The following is a 20,793-nucleotide window of genomic DNA, read 5'->3' on the forward strand; positions in this document are numbered from 1 at the left end:
GAGTGAGAAATCAAAACGTAGCTGCATAAGTCTATTAAATAACCAGTTAAGATTTAAATGGAGGCAGAGCCAGCGCTGTTTTCTGTACTACAACACAAGACTGCGAGGCTTGAAAATCCCTCCGAGTGACCAAGCCAGAACGGTTGAACAGTGGTAGGGTCAGTAGTGCTTGAAAAAAGCCTATGTGAAAATATTATTTTAAAATAAGTTTGAATATCTGAAATAGAAAAAAGAAACAGAACAACTCCTCCTCCAGCTTCCACCTACCATCAAAACATTGTTAAACTTACCAGCTTTCCTAATCCGGTGCTCACTTTATGACAATGTGATTATACAGAAATCATGTATCTGTCTCTCTTAGCTGGACAGTTTGGGTTTCTACGTGAAAGTTCAGTGCATGTCACATTTATTAATGTCCTTATGATTGTTCAGTAATCCAGCAATTTGTTTCTTAATTACAGCAGAATGCAGTTGCTAGCTGCTTGCACGAGCAATGTTGAAATTACATTCAGAGATAAAAACTACCATTTTCACGTGTAGCAATAACTAACATTTTTCTTTCTTTTCACAGAATCGAGTGCAAATGTCTAACAATGGCGATAGTAAAAGACAATTCTCATGCAAAAATTCTTCCCTGTGCATAAAATTGGCAGGACATCTCAAACCCACCCATTTTTATGTCTTTCTCTACCCCAGAACTAATTGGGTTTTATTTTCGTGTCGTGAAATTTCTGTTGCTTTTTAAAATATCGATGACAAGCGAGTTCAATCAGTTCCAGCCCACCAAATATCTTTTGCTGCACAACAAAAAAGACGATCATGGCTGCGAAATACCATCGTGCAAAGCTGTAGAGGTACAGCAGTGCAAGCATAACCAGTGGGAACACCGTCCAATACAGGAGCGAGATGCACTTAACCGCGAGGACCCTGAGCTCAGATTTACACGGTGGAACAATGCTTTGCCCCATTGCACTGAAGCATTTTCCACCTTCGTAGAAGTGTCGGAGTCTCTCCTCTTTCTCTTCCCAACGCTTCCGGCACCAAAGCTGCAGCTCCTCCTTGGAAGTGGGCACTGTCTCTATGGGATATCTCTGGACGTGGAAGTGAATCTCCTTTGGGAAGTTTCCATTCAAAAGGTGCTTCTCCGTCTGAGGAATGTTTTGGGGGTATGCCACAGTTATGTCATGGATAGCATCGAGATTGTCACCTAGAAGAAAGGTTTTGGGGAAAAAAGATCAGTGGCAGATCATGCAATGGTCAGAACACTAATCACTACAGTGTGATTGAAAATGGTCCAAATCGTGGCAGAAATCCCAAAGATACGTTAGCTATGCAGTTTTTTATCTGCTAGAATCTCTAAAGAGAGGTCAATATTTTCCCAATCATTATCTGTTCTGAATCTGAGCAAAAAACGTTGGACGCAAAATTATACACAGTACAAAGTAACACAGAATTACAACACAGTAAGAGGATAAATTAAAATTTAAAGAAGAAAAGATGCACGTCTGGTCTTGGATAAAGAGCAGAGCATGTGAAACTAATCTTCAGTTACTCATACCTGTGCTACAAGCTGAAATTGCTTTTAACTAATGAAATACAACTCAGTGTATGTTCCTGTGAACATTGAAAAAGATTCAGTTTGATCTGGAGCAAGCAGCATACACAATCCCAATTTACTGAAGACTGACAAAACATAGGTGAAACATACACCAGCTGAATATCAGGGGCTCGTTAAATCTAGGGTATCTCACAAAGGCTGAGGAGTATCTCTGTAGCTCAGCCAGCTTTGCAGAGTACTCAAGTCAACGCAATTTCTTTAAATTGACCAGCCAGTACTGTAAGGAGATGAGCTGCTGCTTACTGCATTCCGGATCTGGTAAAAAGACAAAATACAGCAGAAATGGTGGAGAAGCCTAGCTTTAAGCAAACCACATATAGTTAGCTACTTGGGTAAAGTGAGTACAGTTAACCGTTTAAAAAGCAACTGCAGATTAGAAATTCGGGGAAATACCGACGAAAAACCCTCTACTCCTCATTGCCGTGCCTGATCAAGCCAACACACTTGAAAGGCTATCAGCATTGCCAACGCAGGCTTTGCTAGCGCGTCTTTGTACTTAGTGTTTTTACATTTTGCGCTTTCTAAATGCCCTTTTTATCCCCCGGCCTCTGACCAGACATTCTTTTTAGATTTCATAAAGTAAATTCTGCTAGTGTAAAACTGAGCTAAAAATAGGCGCATGGTGCACTGGATGTTGCATAACTGTTAAGTTCTGCCAGCAGTGATTTATCCCGCTGTTTTTATTTGGCTGGCTGGCTCGGGGCAAAATAGAATTGGAGACTAAAAGCTGTCTCCAGTTGCAGCGACTGAAGACTTTTGTTCTCATAGATGATGTCACTTCTTGCAAAGATGATCAAAACTTACTCTTTAGCCCCGCTCCCCCTTTTCACTTGCTCCCCTTCCCTGGCATTTTGGCTTTCCTCACAGCTCCAAAAATGACAGGGACAGAATAGAAAGTTACTTTAAAAGGCCACGTTCAAAAAATGATGTCTCTAAAGTTCAAACCCCAAATATCACAAGAGAGGGGGAAAAAAACCACTCAGCCTTTCAGAGTATTTCATAACTGTGCTGTCTTATAACGATCTCTCTGGGACAATTTTGTGGTAGGTTACTTGGGCTTTTTGAAAGCTATATATGGCTCCTAGGAGGCCTATCAGAGCAAAACCCAATACTCCAGCTTTTGACTAGCTACGGGATCACATCCCATCTAAGCAGAGAATCACTGTACTCTGCACAGGTAAAACCTTTCAAATCTCCTTCCAAGAGATGCCAAAATTGAACATGCCTTAGAAACCCTGACTTTACAAAGGAAAACGACGGCCAGCCTGCCACACCTTAGCACAAAGGATTTTCATTTTGGGAACAGCTCGCATTTTTCCTCCCCCTACTCCAAATATTTCTGCGATCAGAAGGAATTACAGTCGCCCTACAGGACAGACATCCCCTCGTTCCTGGCCCAGCTGGGGGAAGGGCTGCTACATACGCCTCTAAGAGATACCCATCTCTTAAAATCTGTCTTCCTCCTGATCCTTCATAGCTCCCCAGGTCCTCGTGGCAAATGACATCTACACACTTTACCTCAAGAGGGACGCCAGAAAAGTTCAGCCTTGCTGATATCCTTGCATGAAAAAAAGCTTTCTTTGAAAAGAGTTTTTGGCTACACAAGTTTTTCACCCACCTTGCAGTCATTTGTGTCTTTGCAGCTAAAACAGCCAGTCTGCCATTTCATGCAAATGTTCTTGAAAAATCAAGGCTTTACACATAAGGATCACTGGCATACAGACCACGGGGAATAAATCACCAGGTTTGGTTGAGACAGATTTTCTGACGCTGTGCAAGTGTTGGACTGACAGGACTGGGCAGGATTCCCTGCACCCACACAGCTGGTCTGAACCCTTCAACACGCAGATGTATTTCTGCCCATGAACTCCTCATCTGAAATAGGGAAGCCTCTACTCCTTACCTATGGATCTGTAGCATCCCCAGACAGATACCTTCCAGTAGGGCTTCACGCCAGACTATAGAAGCTCTACACTACATCATGGCTTTTAAATTAGTTACTCAGAACGAAGCTTAAAGAGCTGCGTACAGGAGGGTGGACTTTCTGCATTAAAAATGGGGAAAACGAGGCAAAGGATGATTACGAGAACTGCTCATTGTGCCCAACTTGAACCAGTATCTCCTAATTCCCAGCTGCAAGGTTCACCTATTAAAGTGTATTTTACACAAGAAGAAATGAAACTTCAAAGGTAGATTTAGCATATCTGAAAGCACAGAAACATCAGAAAGAGAGAAGACCAGAATACCAGGTTTCGTACGCAAGAGGATTAGAGCTTTTCTCAACAGGCCCCTTGTTTGGGTCATACATATTTAAAAACTCCACAAAAATGGCTGCCTGAAGCTTTAATTCCCTGGCAAGGCAAGCATATGGAAAGGACCAGGTTCAATCAGTTTTCTACGGCTGCTGAAAGAAGCATGCCCTACGAGTGTTACATGCAGTAAAGCGGTAGGATCCACACCGCACACTTGAACAAAGAGGTTCTGCGTATTCTCTGCTGATTTATCAATGGCATCTTTTAATATGGACGGGGTCAATGCATCTCTGCCAAACATGCTGCAAGCAAATCTGCTAGAAAGAAGAAAAGTTACTGCAGCAGATGAAAGTAGACCATCCGTGAGCAGGGACAAATTTCCCTTAGGCTAGGTTTAATCAGGCAGTTCTGAACCTGCATCCTTGGCACCTTTACTGTCTCTGAAGTTAAGCTCATTCTCTCTGCAGTCTGGAGATATCGAAGAGCACGCGTTTCAGGTCAAAAGCAAAGTGCCAGTCAACCAGCAAAAGAAAGTGATCCTAAGTGAAGACACAGGGCAGTCACTGATTTTAAAGACCTTTTTTTCCACCTGAATTTAAAGATTTGCTTAAAATACCTGCTTCTGACCATTTTAAGAAGAAATTGCCCTAAGGGAAGTCACATCATTCTAATTCTCTGGCAGGTCACAAATGGAGTAAACAAGCATATATGTTCATAGTTCAGAGAAGCTGTCGGTGGACAAACCACCTTTTGCAATGCTTTTAGTGACATCTGAGTGATCTTCTTTATCCTGCGTGTATCCACATCCCATTGGGGAAGGAATAAAGGACAGAGGAAATCAAATAATGTTCACAGTTTTGCATCTGAAATCTAATTAAGCTAAGAAACTGCCATTAAGGCTAAAATGTCAGGCAGGTAGCCCAGATCTTCAGGCCAAAGAGACACCAGTTTCAATAGCTTTACATTCTCACAATTTTCTTTCTGCAGTAGTAGAACCATATATCCTTCATACCCATGAACCATATTCTCTCCTATGCTTTATAAAAGCACCTCAGAAAAGGAAAGCCTACTACAGTGCTCAGGAGTGAATACAAGGTTTTTCTGTAATTATTGCCATGCGGCTATAAATTGCATAATATGTAGACGATGACCAATCCATGTGGCGGTCTCCATTTTGGGATGACAAAATGCCTCAAAAGCACTATTCTTATTCTTTTTAATCTTTCTGTGCTCCAATCAAAGTTATTTATATCTCAGGCTCTGTTGATACACGACATTACTTCAAGTGATCGCAATGCACAGCTGGTTGCTTTGGGCATTGCACTCAGAGGTGGCAGAAGAACAACTTACCAGGCTCATGACCAAAATAAGAGCACCAGAGAAAGACACCTTCTTTTAAAAAATACTTCCAAGGAAAAATTAGGACATTTTCTTTCACTGCACCAGCTGTTCCTTCAGAGTTTTTATTCTATGTTAGATGTCGCAACATCTGGTAGCCCAGCAGAGGTGAGGTTGCTGCACCTCCCTGCCCCAGCTAGGAGTGAGTGTGAACACGTATTCCCTATACACACACATGCGTGTACAGTGCATGGGTATGGACAGACAGACAGCCACTGATCAACATGGACAGAAAACACAGCACTCAAGCAAACAAAATGGCCTCATTGTCCTCCCCTCTCCAGGGGCTGGTACAGACCCGTTGCACGGATGCACACACACTGTCAATTGCTCCAGTAACTGGCCTTAGACTTTCAGGACCACCCACGAGCTGATCTTTGGAGCCTCTCTTCTCCAGCTGCCTCATGCAGAGACAGATATACAAACTGGTCTCAGTTGACTCCAGACTCCACATTCTCCTCAGCTGCCATCTTGGACCTTGCAGTAGCCAAATTTTGACCATCTGACCTCTCCTGTATTTGTCCAAGACTTATGGACTCTTTGATAGCTGGCTCCCAAGCCTCTTACCCTACTCGCCCGCTAGTCCTGCTCGATCACACACTGACATACGCACCCGCATGACAGACACGGACCCTGGTCTCTCCAGTTGCCAGCACCTGGATCTCCATATGCACACCCACAGGGTCTTCTCACACAGGAAAATAGAAATGGGGTTTCATGAGAAAATGGGGCAGAATGGGCTGAGGAGGCACAAGGCACAGCCAGGCAAGTGTATTGACTAGTCCCACTTACATAAGACCAGCTCCTTTTACCTCTTATTCCTCTATTTTCCCAAATTTGTTCCTCCCAAGCCACCCTGAACCACTCCTTTCCCCATTTTGGTTCCTCCCCTAACTATACCACAATAAATCTTGTACAATCCCCAAATGCTCCTCTTGGGCATCCCGTAACAAGTCCCAAAGCCCTGCAAGCAGTAACACCCCCTTAGTCTGTAAGGACTAAGGACGAGAGCCTCTCCCATTAACACACCGGGACTGGTGTCACACCTGACCCACGCACTGATGGCTCCTCCATGACAGCCCTCAGAGGAGCCAAGGTAGGGGACATGTTTCTGTCTGGATTTTAGCGTTTTCTCTACCTGACACTGTGCTCCCGTGTGTGTGTGCAGACAAGTCTTCCATCTCACAGCCTATTATAAAACCTTACAACCAAGAGCCTCTCATTAGGTTCAAAATAAAGATATCACAGGTAAACTGAAAATTACTTTTAACTCTGTGTGTTTAATAATACAGTGTCAGCACAGTATTTTAATTCTAGGGGGGGAAACTAGCCTGAATGTAAAAGGAAGCGTTAAACTATTTTAAGCTGCTTTCAAATACCTTTGTAAAGCGAGTATTGGAAGGTAGCTGCAATTGGTGAAAACTCCCAGAAGTGATGCTCAGCCCCACAGCACAGTCCCAAATAAGCGGGCTGGTTGGACAGACCCATCCCTTGTGCTGTAAGGATCGCACTTAGGAGCTCGAGCACCCCTTGTTCCTCAGTTATGATTCCTGTCAGTGACAAGGACACTTTCTTGCTCATACTCGGGACCGAGCAATGCTGAGCAAGCTCGCTGGATCTATATAAGCAGCAACTTGAGGGCCAAATGATGACTCAGAACAAAAGCTCTTAGAGCCAAAATGACCATCAGTGAGCTAAAAATGAGGATGGGCCCCAGGCAAATCCATGCAATGAACTGCTCAGACTCTCAGCAGCCTGGAAGATGAACAGGCAGCTGAGTCCCCTTGACATTAACAGTGGTGGCTATTACCCATTTCCATCCCCAGCAAGGATCTCAGCAGCCATAATTTGTCCTACTTTAGTTATCATTGACATTACTTTAAATCATACATGGATTATACAGTCTCTTCCCCTGTATTGATCCAGTAGAGAAGATGCTATTCTTAACCACAGTACATCACCCAACAGCGCGCCAACGAGTTGTTGAGCCAGAATGGGGAGAGGTATACTGAAATGCTCTCACAACAAAATATTCATGATAACCTTAAAGTAAGCTGTTCTGTGAAAAGCGGGACCAATATGTGAGGCCCTTGTCCATTCCACCTCCCACCACAACATAACTCCTTCCTCCTGCAAAGCAGCATACCTGTCCCTTCTTCACACAGCTCCAGATGCTTCATACAGCTCCAGGGTTCCACAAAATGCTGGCTGTAGCTCCCCCACCCCTTAATATCCTCAATTTTATATACATTCCCTTAGGAAACCCAGGAGAAGGAGGCTTGGCACTTCTGTAAATAAACTGATCAGCAACATAATCAAAATAGATATGGAAACAAGTAGAACAAAACTAATTATGCTTCACAATATCTGAGTACTGTACATTAGCTTTGAAACAAAAATACCTTTTTGGACATTAAACCAAAAGCCATCTAAAACTGCTTACTGGGAAATATTACTGTCCTGGCTCATGAGATTGGAGTCATTTTATTTTGAGAGCACAGTATCAGGAGGGAGTAGCTTCAAGGATTTACAGCCTCTCCTGGGAAGTATCATCCTTGTGAAGATTTAAAACTTCAGGCAGCCCTCTTTAAAGCAGCAGTGTCAGCCAGGGTTAATCTAAATCACTTTCAACCCAGTAGTTATTGGAAATCTTTCTTGGGTAAGTGTAGCAATCAAATAAGCAAACAAAAAAAGACAGAATGATAATGCTGGCCTTGATTAACAAAGAAGAGCGATCCTGCATACCAATTCTTTCTCTAGCTATCCAATTTTCCACTGGTGTTGTGATACGAGGAGCAAGGAAGACCTTCCACCTGCTGACACGAAGGAGTTAAGGAAACTGCACCTCTTGTCCTTGAGGGTGGCAGCCTCAAGCCTGGCTGCTTTCTGCTCCCCAGCAGTAGGGAGCTCTGCTCCGGGTGCTACATGCAGGAGAAGACGACTACTGGGATCCGCTACAAGCTACCTCCAGCCACTGGTACAAAGATCAAGAGATAAAAAGGCAGCCTCATAGCTATCAGTAATCATCATGTGTGCTTAATTCTTTTGTTGAATACATTTAAATCACACAGTTTTGCAGCCTGATGCCACATCTCATTAATGTGTAAAACACCACCACTAACTGCAGTTGTTGTTGGGGGTGGCAGGAGGGGTGATTTAACATTGAAATCTCTGTAAATACCTCATTTAATTATTTTAAGACTGGAACGTTATCGTCATCTAATCTGATCTCCTCGCTAACACAGGCCACGGGAGCTTATGCAGGATGCTTTCAGCTTTGCCATGGGATGTTGTAAGACAGACATCCTGTGTCATTATCTTAAAGCTTTTAACATGAGGTAGAAAATTCCTCTAATTAATTTTTTTTTTTAAATCAGCATCACTACACTGAACTTGTAGTACCAATAAAATCTAATAGACTTAACTGCTTCTTACAGATTGAGTGATTCTTTGCAGGACTATGAACTAACGTTACAGTGGCAGGAGTGTCGTGGTCTCAGCCAAATCGGCTACTGGGGATGTGGGGGACCCCAGATGGGTCCAACAGATGCTCCCCTCTACCCCTCTTCAAAGAGAGAGGCAGAGGAGGGAAAAAGAGACTTATGAGTTTAGAAGGAACTAAACTACTTTAATGAAATATTAATAATAAAATAAAAGGAAATAATGAAATATATACAAAACTGTATCAAGCTCCCGAGATGACAATCACGACACCGGCTGGCACTGGGGCAGTCCCAGGCTGGACAGGAACTGGATTCCAGATCTGCATTCAGGATCGGGATCAATGGCAGATGAACAGACAGAGTCCTCCTCAGATGGCGGCGATTGAAGAAAGAGGGCTGACCCTTTGGTCCCTCAGCTTTTACACCGAGCACGAGGCAGATGGGATGGAATACCCTGTGGGTCAGTTTTGGGTCACCTGTCCTGTCCCCTCCTCCCCACAGGTGGGACCCCTCTATGCTTTTCCGCTTCTGACCCTCCAACGGGGCAAGTAACAAAGTTGGTTGCCCTTGGCTGTTAGAGCAGTAAGTGTAAGCAGGAGCCTCTCTGCATAGCGTGCCCGGGCACCAGCTATACACACTGGTCTTATCACTCCGAGACAGTGAACAGTGTCTGCACAATATGCTGTTAATTTCAGTAGTTAGAAGAGGCCCAGCTAGGAAGCGAAGTTACTGAACAAAATTGGTTCTGTTCTACCTCAAACCAGGACAAGGAGTAAACGTCCCTCTTTTCTTTTTGAACACAAGGGACGCTCTTTCCTTCTGCAGACACACCTGCCAGCTCCCTCCCTCCTCTCCAAACCAGATTAGAGCGAATACAAGAAGGAAGACATGGTGTAGCTCAGTCACGGTATGAGAAGTCAGTGTTGTGGGAAAGCTAAGAGCAGATGAAGAAATATATTATCCTGGTCTGCAAGTTAAGATGTACCCTGTGCTAAACTGATTCTTAGTTCGTGGATTAAACTGTACAAAAGTACTTAGGCACGCGTCAAGCCCAAGTGAAATGCAGAAGATTAAGCTCATAATTACTGCATTTATTGTTTGCACAGCTGTACTTTATGGGCAAAATGCAAGTATGGCTTGTGGTGCTGGATTTCAAGCGTTTCATGACACTTTACAACGTCCATTAAGGCTTTCCAGACCCAAGTCTATCTTGCCACCTCCCCAGCCCTGGGCCCTCCGACCCAGCTGTTATCAAAGCCTCGGCCAGCTCGTCTGGAGCACTGCACGTGGCTGCTGGGTACCGCTGTCAACACAAACCAACTAATGCCTTCAGTTTGCTCGTTTAAAAGAGGAATCTCTGAGCAGTGGAGGGAGAAGGCTGTGCAGGGGAGAGGGGGGACCCTGCCGCGGCGATGGGGAACACGCCGAGCCAGTGGCTCCATCCGCAAGATTGCCTGGGGGCTGTTGCCCTCCGGTCTTCCCTCCCCGGCTCTGAAGGGTTATTTTACAAATCGCAGAGCAAAAGCTGGTTGAGCTATAAATAAAATAAAAAATATGTGGAGACGAGGGAGCGAAAGGATAAAAGGGTTGGAATAACAACTTATTTCCAGTCACTAGGGATGACCAGGCATAACTGACTCACAGCTCTTTATCATTTCCAAACTATATTTATCAAATCCAGATAACAAAAAATGCCATGTTTATTCCCCTGACTGCATATCTGCTCACTCACGGCCTCCCACACTACATGTCTGCTCTACATACACGTATGGGATTTGGTTTTCGTAGGTATGTTACGTTAGGAAGGAGAAAACATTGTTTCTAGGCTTCTAGTACACTACTACTTATTCATACAGAAAAATGATATTTCATATAACAGACAGACACTGATGCACTGGTATGCGACTCTCCAACTCCCTGAAGCTCTAAAGTGAATTTCCTGGCAAACAGCCAACGAATTCAGACGAGAATCACAATTACACTTGAAATAAAGATCATTTACTATACTGCAGTGAAATCCTTTTAAAAAGCAACACATGTACTCTACCTTGTCATGATAAGATGACTTTCTAGACAGGCAAACGTACATAAATTAGGAAATGGCTGATTTTTTAAAACTTTTATAAAGAAAACTAAACTAGTCATCCATTTCTGGAAAGCTAAGTATCATGACAATTAAGCAAAAGTAAGATACCAAATATCCTTAAAATAAATTATACATGCACACACACGCATAAAGCATATATAAGCAGCTCAAGCTTAATCTTTTCTTTTAATATAACAGACTATCCACCTAATTCCTCTGTTACTTGTTGGGCATTTGAAATCATCGGGAATCAGAGAAAGAAGTAATCCACCCATGTGCATTTCTTTGCTCTCTGCCTGGATGAACAATCTCTCTCCAACGCAGATGGAATTAAGCATCAATCTCTACAAGAGAAAAACACATCCCTATTCAAGGTAATCCAGTTCTGCCAGAATTCAGCTGTTGCATCTGCAGTTTCCACTGTCATTTCTGACTGGCCTCACTGAGTTAACAGGAAAGCAAAACACTCTGGAACAGTTTACATACATAACTGCCATACCAATGATGCTCAACATCGCAGGATATTACTGCTAGGTAAACAATGAAGCTGGCTTAAAACCTGGAATTTCTGGAAAAGTGCTACATTTTTGAAGATGCAAGGAGTAGCAGCACGTATGAACTGCCATGTTGTAGCACAAAAGCATACGTTAAGCTTGTAGCACCCCAATTAAAATACAAGCATTAAAGTGACTACCCTTCCTAACCTCCCTGTTCATTCTATTAAATGTTATTTATTTCCCCCCAATTCTTCCAAAACCATTGCTTATACTCTTCAAATACTTTTTTTTTTTTTCTTTTAATAGTGTTAGGATTTTCCAGGATGTAGGGTAGGAATTTTCTCATCGTTTTCTCATTGGTTTTAATCATTTTCAAATGGTTTTAGACAGAGCAACATTAGACCTCAGCCGATCTGCAGATTGACCATGCAACTTATTTTGAGTCTTGTCTTTTGTGAAGTCACTACAAAGCTTGTGTGAGGCACTGTGAGGAGCAGAGAAAAATAATTCCCCACAGTTATTCAGGAGGAAGCACTTGTGGCAATTTTCACTCAGTAATCAAAGTGCATCCTATCTGCTCAGAAGCACCGTGGACTTTTCACTTTCCACCAGCCCTTAGAGTTCATGCCAACGGAAGGACAATGCTATGAATAGCACAATACCATCCAACACGGTATTGCAACAGGAGCAGTAAGTAAACAAAGAACAGCTAGTAAAGAAAAAAGATTTTATTCTTGGCTTCTAGTGCATTATATCCATTCTTTTCTATAATTCAGATATGAAGTTCAGCTTCCTTTCCTCGCTTTATTCTATTTTTCTTCCTTTTTTTAATGGCTACAGATGAGTAACCTTATGTTAATTTAGTGCACTTTGCCATCTGTTCTTACCACTACCCAAAGTCAACCGCTAGAGAGTACTCTTTAGCTGCTTAGTGCCCTGACACTGTTTTGTAACCCTGCCCCTCTTCAAACTGTCCCAGGCTATTGTCTCATAGCGACTGCAGCCTTCAGCAGCCCCAGGAAGAGCAATCTGGAATTAGGGGTCAACCTGAATTCCTCACAATACAAAAGACGGGCTAGATGATATACCCGGTACCATTATATTTGGGATACGCAAGAAGAAACTGAAAACGCATTCAAACTTCCGAGAGATTTGATATTACAAATACGGCCCGTACCAAACGAAAACACTAGATGAAAATGTACCCTGCACCAAAAAAAGAGTATGAACTAGATGTTGAAAAAACACCTGCTAGCAGCCACCTCAAATATTTGGATGGAGTGCTTCCGCAGACGTCCTGAGCCGATCTCTTGCATTTCATGCCTCGCCGATTTGTGCTATTGCCATTCTTGGTCACAGTGGTTTGTTTTCATTTCTGTGTACAAAGCAAGAGGAATGCAGAACAGCACCAGCAGCCTGACAAGAAGGCATTATTTCAGCACACAGAAAATGGTGAGGCTTATAACTTCTCTTTGATGGGTATATACACTAAAGCCACATCATGCTTTTGCTCCACCGTGTTTTAAATCCCAGACAAAGATTTTGCTCTGAAAACATTTCATACTCTGCTGTTAGAATGTCAAGAATGTCTTTTTTATTATCTGAATTCACAGCCGAGGCATATTTACACAGAAACGAGCTCATCTATACATCTCACTGGGTTAAATCAGTTTGGGGCAGAGAAGCACTCAGGCTTCAACTAAGCAGTAAGCCCCTAGTTGTGAATTAGTCAACTAACAGGGCCTCTGACATATTTTAATCTTCCATTCTTTACTGTAACCCTCTAAGATGCAACTTAACCCTTTGATATTCAACTCTAACACTACCAATTCCATTTCCATCTTGTTCTTCCCCTCCGCTGACCGACCACACAAACCGTGGAGCCCCCTGACGTGAGAGCGTACAGCACGGCACATAAGCAGCATTCAGACCCGTGCCTGCCTGCAACAAGACAGGAACTTATTGTTCCCAATCCCCTGGTGCTAAAACAGTTTCCACCAGACCATGATACACACAAGTGGACAAATCTTATTAAATTTAATCAGCCCAGTACTTGGGGGAGCCATCTTAATCAGAAAGGGATTTAATGAAAAGCCGCAACTCCAATGAATACTCTTTAATTACGACTGACTAATATTTATCCACAAAGAGGAATTTGTTTCGGGATTAGTCTGAGACCTGGAAGAAGCTGAAGACATCAATTTAATAATGGAATGCCTAATTAAAGTATAATGGAAACCTAATTGTGATATACTGCTTTGTAGCGCACATGATTTATTTAGAACAATTGCTTTTCACTGGGCTCATTAGGGAAAGTTAAACAAAACACAATAGTAAAAAAGAATAGGGAAAAACAGGCACACTGGAACTTCTAAGATGATTATAATCAGCTGATGAAAGACAATGACATATTTGTCAGATAAAGCACTGCCATCCCTCCACAGGCTGTGGTTAAAATTGCTAAAAAGGATGATGATTATATAGTTCCTTTCCTCCGTAACGACATGGGATCAGACCCAAACCCTACTGCAGCTACTTGGTGGAGCTCTGCTCGTGGAAAGAAGCCATAAAGCTGAAGGGTCTGATGGTCTTTGGATCCTCCTCATGCAGAGAAACCTCGCATAGCCCACGCGCCGCCCTCCCAGCTTCTACAGAAGGAGAGCAGCTAGGGCAGAGCAACCAGCGCAAAGCCCCTCCAGCCCTCGGGTACCACTGACTACCCTCATTCAGGATGCATTTCTTTAAGAAGGCATGGCCCTACAGGTAGGTTCCGACGAAGCTGCTCAAGTAATTCTTATTGTAAAACCAAACATCCTCCTGTTTGCATCCTGATGGCACTGGGGTGGTGGTTCCCCCAGTAAGATGGGTTAGCTGCTACCCACCTCATTCACTCAAACCAAGGGGAAGGACACGCACTGCTTATCCTGCATCACACTTTTACAGTGCCAACGCAAACACCGCTGTGCTGACCCTCAATGTTTTCTTCCCTTCACTGGTGAAGCACTAGGAAAAACGAAGCATGGAAAGGAGCTGCCCCTCCACCCTGAGGTGCCCTGCAGAAAAGAGCCACGGGGAGGTCCAGGAGCAGATGAGCTTCCTCCAACAGTGGCTTCCGGAACCACCAATCAATGTCCTTAGCTCAGTGATGTTTAATTGGTGATGTGAGAATGGCCTTACCAACAGAAGCTGTCATGACAGTGCCATGGAAAAGAAAAAGGGATGTTACAGAGCACGTGTGAAAACACTGCATCACCGCCTTGCAGATGAATGAGGGATTGCAGTAATTTTAAATGCACAGCAGCAAAAAGATCTGTCTCTAGAAATAAAATGATTTGCTAACGGTTTTGTTCCAACTACTGCTGTTCATAGGGATGCTTAGAAAAACTCTACTAAAGTCAATCATTTGAATGCAAATGAGCAAAGACTGCTGAGAACGCCTAAACAGTCACTCCTGCGCCCAGATGGAAGCAGAATTCTGCGCATCCATCTTGTACTTCCACATGTGTGATGCTGTCAGTCTGCCAGCCCGAGAAGTAAAAACTGAATTCCTACCTCAAGGACAGCAAGAGAGTCAGATACGGGCCAGTGGTTCATCTTCAGATCTGGTCTCAGTATTGCAAGAACGAGGCTGAGAGAGACCACTTATCCCAGTACACAACGGCCCAACACTGAGCCAAATGCATCACACTGCTCAAGGCAAGTAAGACCAGCTTTAGGCTCATAATCTATGTATCGTACCTTCGCGTTAGAGACGTGGGTTGCAGTGCTCTGCTGGTTTTTTATACAGATCAGCAGGCAATCCCATGCTGGCAGCTGAAGTCACAGATGAGAAAACGTTGTAAATCCTTGTTGTGCAGGCCTCTTGGAACAGAAGTCTAAAATTGGTTTCCTGAAAGTATCTGCTGTAAACTTCCATCTCTGCCTTCCAGTGGAACATTTAACCCCATTGGCACTGTGTGCTAGGAAGCTCTGAGTACAGTCATTACTAATATTTTTAACATTGCTTTTTGACACAAATACGAGTATGTACATAACTAAACCACAATGAATAAAATCAACTTAGGCAGTTCAATTTATTTCGTAGGAATTACAGAAACAAATCAACAGCAAGTTAAAAACTCCATTGTTCTCAGCACACAATTGTTTTCCTTAAATATTTTAACTCGGGGAAAAATGAAGCCCCCTAAATTTCACACAGTGCATTGAGAGGACAATGCTTAGTTAAGGGGAGACACTATTTGTCACAGCAGAAAATCCTTTTAAGCATTGTTTTCCATAAATACACTTTGCTATATCTAACACATTTGAGTTCAGAAACACTTTCCCTCAAGACCATCTGAACAACATCTTGGTGTGTTGCTCCCCCGAGAGCTTACCATTGAAAGCACAAAAGACATCATGTAGTTCTCATTCCACAACCTCCTCCACTGGAGATGCTGAGGTGTACAGGGACAGCAAACAGAGATTGGAAGCATGCCTATCAGTAGCAAATCCCAGAAAACTCCATGTTCTTCACTAGTACCTTGGTATTTTCCCCCCAAGTGTACATAACACAGTTCACTACAGTCAACATCCAGCCTCGCTAGCCTCAACATTTTGGCTCGATGGCCATGAACAAGCTAGACACCATCTGCACAGGCTTTAGGAGAAGATGACTATTCTCACTCACGTTTGGTCTATGGACACAAACAACTGTGGAGAGCTCCAGCCAGGAGGGAAAGGACAGGAGCCCTCCTGACCACCAGTAAACACACCAACACCTCTGCTCTGGAGGAATGATAGTCAGGGAAGAAACCTGGCCCAGGGGTCGTGGAAAGCTCTGAACTGCCTTCAGGAAGGCTTTGCCATGGTATGTCTTAATCAGCCAGGAGCAACTGGGTATCTCCCATTTTCCATCCCAGTGGGAAGGAAAAAAGCTGTCTTTAGAAGTGGGAACAAAGAAGTTGCCACTGGTTCACACGGCACGTCAACAAAGGCAGTGAGAGAGTTCACGTTAATCTGAATCTCTCATCTGAGGAACAGTTAAAGTTAGACTTTTCAAGAGCTGCAGAAAGATGAGCTGCCAGTTGGTCACTCACAAGTAAACAATGGGGCGATGAGAAGTCCAGTGTAGCTTGGCCGAGTTCAAAGACAGTTTAGCTCTAAGAGGTACTTCTGGTAGAAACCTTTTTCTCTGTGGGCAAACACAAGCAAAGGAGAACTTCAGCAGCTTTGCTATACTTTTTGAAACATGGAAAAAATGACAAATGCTGAAACCCAAAGTCCACCACTCATCTCAGAATGTTTTCTGCCTAAGCAATAGTGACACAAACTAACTCCCACCAGCTCTTCCATCTGCCCTGCTTCTGAGAGCATTAAAAACAAGTAAACAAACCAAACAATAGCAATTTTAGCATGAATATCTCTGGAACAACACATAATTAGTGATTGAGGCAAAAGAAATGCAAACCAAAAAGTAAGATTGCTTATTTTTATTCTCCCAAAGCCATGTCAACCTACAGTCATAAGTTCATTAAGTGATGCCAGCAACTTTAACCATGTTGCTCTATCGTAGAAAAGGCCTTTCCAATGTCAAGGCTGACAAAAAAATGCATTTATCAAACTAACAACTTCTGTTCAGACACCTGTAGTAACTCATGTTTAAGTGGACTGCACACCAGAGTGACAAATTCTTAGATTAGTTTATAAGATATATTGTACGCCAAATCAAAACACAAGTGTGAGAAGAGTGAATATGCTGCTGCAATACCAGCTAATGTCTCACAGAGGTTACAAAATGGAACATTTTTCTAGATCAGTCTGTGATCTGAGAAGTTGTCATAGTATCACTCCACTCTCACCAACTGCAGACATGAATGAATAATTCTATCCATAGAGTAAAACTCTGGCACGCTTTGGCATTTTAAATTGACTAGTACAATGAGTTATGGCGCTGCCTGTGATGAAATAACGTTGTAGGCAAGAGCCCCAAGATGGAAATGAATTGGCTACTGTCCATCTGTCTTCACTGACTTTCAAAAAACTTTTCCCTTGACACTAAGAGTGACAAAATAGGTACCAACGTGTTTTCAGACTCATTGGTAAATTATCTCACCTAATCTGAAACAGGAAACTGATGGAGGTCTGGAAGGCTGTCTAACCTTACTGTATTCACATCTTTAAAGCTATTTTGCCTACTTCTCAGTTACTGTCACAGGGCACATTGCTATTTTGCTCCCTGAGCTACACACCTATAAGACAACTGGCAGAGATGTACATGGTAGTAGACTGATACAGCTCTGCTCTCCTGGCAGTCCCAGCGCAGGCATGAGGTCAAATGAACTACCTGTTCCTAGTTACTTACCAGGAGCATCCTCCTGGGGGTAGCTGCAGGAAAATCCCACTGGGATTCCTGGAGGGAAAATTGTAGATGTGTCCAGTGCTTAGGAAAAAAAACCTCCCTTATTTGCTGGACTGGGACTTGGTGGTCTTTGTCACCTCCAGCCAGGTTAACATCAGGCAGGGTATACACATTACCCAGGGTTCTGCCCAGAAAGGCCTTGGTGCCACCTGGCAGTGGGGGCTCAGTGGGATTTGTACAGAGCCCACAGTGACAGTATCCGCAAGGGTCGAGTGGGAAGACCTCTTGCTGAGTCTTGCCAGCAGCCCAGGCCCAAGCGCGTCCTCAGAGCCACCCAGCTGAGCACTGTATTCCTGAGCCAGGAGGCTCAGTCATCAGTGCTGGGTCCTGAGAAGTCCAAACCCTGCACTTTGGTTTTACCATCTGCAATAGAAGTATCTACAGATAGCACAGGCATACAAAAACATAATTAGAATTTCTATAGCACTTTGAAAAATACAGAATAGTAGTCAGACTCTTAAAAGAGAATTGTATACAGTAAAAGGGGAAAAGACAAGATGAACAATTACCTTCTCTTGTTTTCCTGTATTGAGGACACACTTCTACTAGCAATGGCTGAACTCAGTCTATGACGTACAATTTTGAAGTATGCTATAAAACCAGAAATGCATCCCCTAAAGCAACATGAAGATGACTAAATGCTGAGGAAGTACGTATTATCAAGGAAGGATTCTAAAATTGATGAAAAGCCCATCATTTTGTCCTGACATCAGCAGGACCTTAACTAAAAATGTTGACACTACAGCTGATCTATGTAGCTGATTCTGATTTCCTAAACATGATGCTTTCCCTTCATGATCTACTGTCCAAAATTGTTAGCCAGTAACAATACCTGTCTCGTTTTTGAATACTGAAAAAGGGAACAGCAGAGCAAAATACCACTAAATGCATGATGCCCTGAATTCCTGATTCTTAAGTATACATTCTCAAAGGGCTGTTTTAAGAAAATATTTACTTTCTGGTTGTTATGGTGATCATCTTTTCACAGCAGTTTATAAAAATAGGAATGGCTAAAAATAAAAATCCAAAGGAACCTAAAGCACTAAAAAAGGAATATGGCATGCAGATTTGTCTACTTCAGAATAAATCTGCATATAGTGTCCTGCAGCAGCACGTTTTACAAAGGGAATTAAAGCCATGAAATTAACATTTTAATGAAGTAGAGACCATTGACGTCAGGACTACTCACTGATTGCTGCTTCCAGGTGGCCTAATGAGATGAAAATGAAGTTTATATCTTCAGCTAGTCTAAGCCAGGCTTGTTTTGTGACTGTGATTGAATTTAAATGAGAAGATACTGCTGTGTGCAAACATGTCTAGGCTGGTAAGTAGCCTTATCAAATCTACGCATAATAAATGCTTGATTTAAAATATTTTATGGTAAGAAAAGGGATTTCAGTCTTCATTTCACAATTCAACATAAATGCAAAGCCGAAGTTCTATCATTTATTGTATAGCATGCCGCAGCTTTTGTACTGGTTGCTTCAGGAACTCCCATATAAAATTTTTACTGCAAGATATGCTTGTTTATCTATCAAGACACAGAAAACATTCTGGATTACAAAGGTGAAGTAGGAAATCATAAATCCAGTGTAGCCTGTGGATAACCCACAGTGTGATGTTTTGGCACCAGAGGCATGTCAGACATTAAGGTACTGTGATGGAAATGCGAGACCACCATATATTGTGAAACACAATATACAAGAAACACAACAAGGAACTGCAACACATCATAAATTCCATGTTCCTAAATGCCACTGAGAGTGCAGCATTTCATTTTCTGTCTCAAATATATATATATATATATAGTGAACAGACATGTATAAATATTCTTCATTATTTCTTATTAGAGGAATGAATCAATATGAGGTTTGCTTTAAATACCACATTTCTACCTAGAGAATGAGACAACCATCGTGCTGGGGATATATCCTCAGGATTCCTGTAAAATCCTCCGAATAACTTTATTACTGTTTCACTTTTACCCCATGTTACAATATCAAAAAATGAGTAAAAAACCAAAACCAAACCCAAAGCCCAGCTCGCTCAGTTCATAACACTATACATATTATTTAAGTCTAATTCTCACTTCATTCCTGGGTTCACACATTTGTGAAGTAGTCTTCAGCAGTTCTAATTTCTCACTTCATAAGATGTCCTGACATGCAATCTGCTGCTGCTGTTATAATTGATCAGCACTAGAGACTGGAGAAGGGCTGGAGAAATACAGAAAATAAATTGTCTGACCTTTCAACTCAGCTCTACTCTTGAGTCTGTAATCTAGAGCTAAAGAACAGCAATGAGAGGATTTGTTTTAGTCCCTTTACACGACATCCTCTATTTTGTCCATTATAACATACATTGTTGTAGGTTCATAACAAGAAAAAAACAAAGTATCCCATCAACAGCTCTTTGCTTTTTTTTTAAATCTGAAAACTACACAGGAAACCACTGCTATGGAAAACCCCTTGTACCTCTGCAAGATGGGGTTACTAATGTTTACTAGTTTTAGCAGGCTGCTTGTAAGCCTTTTATAGACATCAGCTTTCCAGGCAAGATGCATCTTTGGATACAATATCTATATTTGCATTCCTCCCCCCTTTTTTTTTTCTTGTCCTCTTGGAACAAGGGCTGTCGCACACAGACTACATTTGAGGATTCAGTAACTAGGTTTAAAGAATGTCCCTGCTGGTACTCTAACAATAATACAATGCTTGAAGGTATCCCTGACCCCTCCACAGCATGGCCAAGTGATGTTCCTGGCTGCCAATGTGGAGATTTCCAGAAGTCTCTTTCTGTTTAAGATCTTACTAGGTATGAGGCACAGAGATGGCTTGGAAGGACTTAATGAAACATGCACCATGCCCTGCCATGGGAACTCAGACGCAAAAAAAAGACTGCTCGAAGCAGGAGGAACAGCTGGCAGATATGTATTTGAGATGCTCTTGTATCGTCAGCAGAACAACCTATGTTCCTATGGGCAAATAAACACATCTGAGCTCAGGACTGCTGTCTGGCCCCTGGGACTACCTTGAATATCACAGAATCATAGAATGATTTAGGTTGGAAAGGACCTCGAAGATCATCGAGTTCCAACCC

At 42.6% G+C, this 20,793-nt stretch overlaps 1 protein-coding gene across 1 annotated transcript in view; it reads right to left on the reverse strand.

The window, feature by feature from the left end:
• Window positions 1-214: 214 nt before the first annotated feature.
• LCLAT1 (lysocardiolipin acyltransferase 1) overlaps window positions 215-20,793 on the reverse strand; it is a 76,749-nt gene continuing 56,170 nt past the window's right edge. The window contains exon 5 of the mRNA XM_009881867.1: window positions 215-1,207. Within this exon, the coding sequence (XP_009880169.1) occupies window positions 699-1,207 (509 nt within the window). The 3' untranslated portion in view covers window positions 215-698. The remainder of the gene's footprint in view (window positions 1,208-20,793) is intronic.

Source organism: Charadrius vociferus, unplaced genomic scaffold, assembly GCF_000708025.1.
Source record: "Charadrius vociferus isolate BGI_N301 unplaced genomic scaffold, ASM70802v2 scaffold610, whole genome shotgun sequence".
In the NCBI taxonomy this organism is placed as follows: Eukaryota; Metazoa; Chordata; class Aves; order Charadriiformes; family Charadriidae; genus Charadrius; species Charadrius vociferus.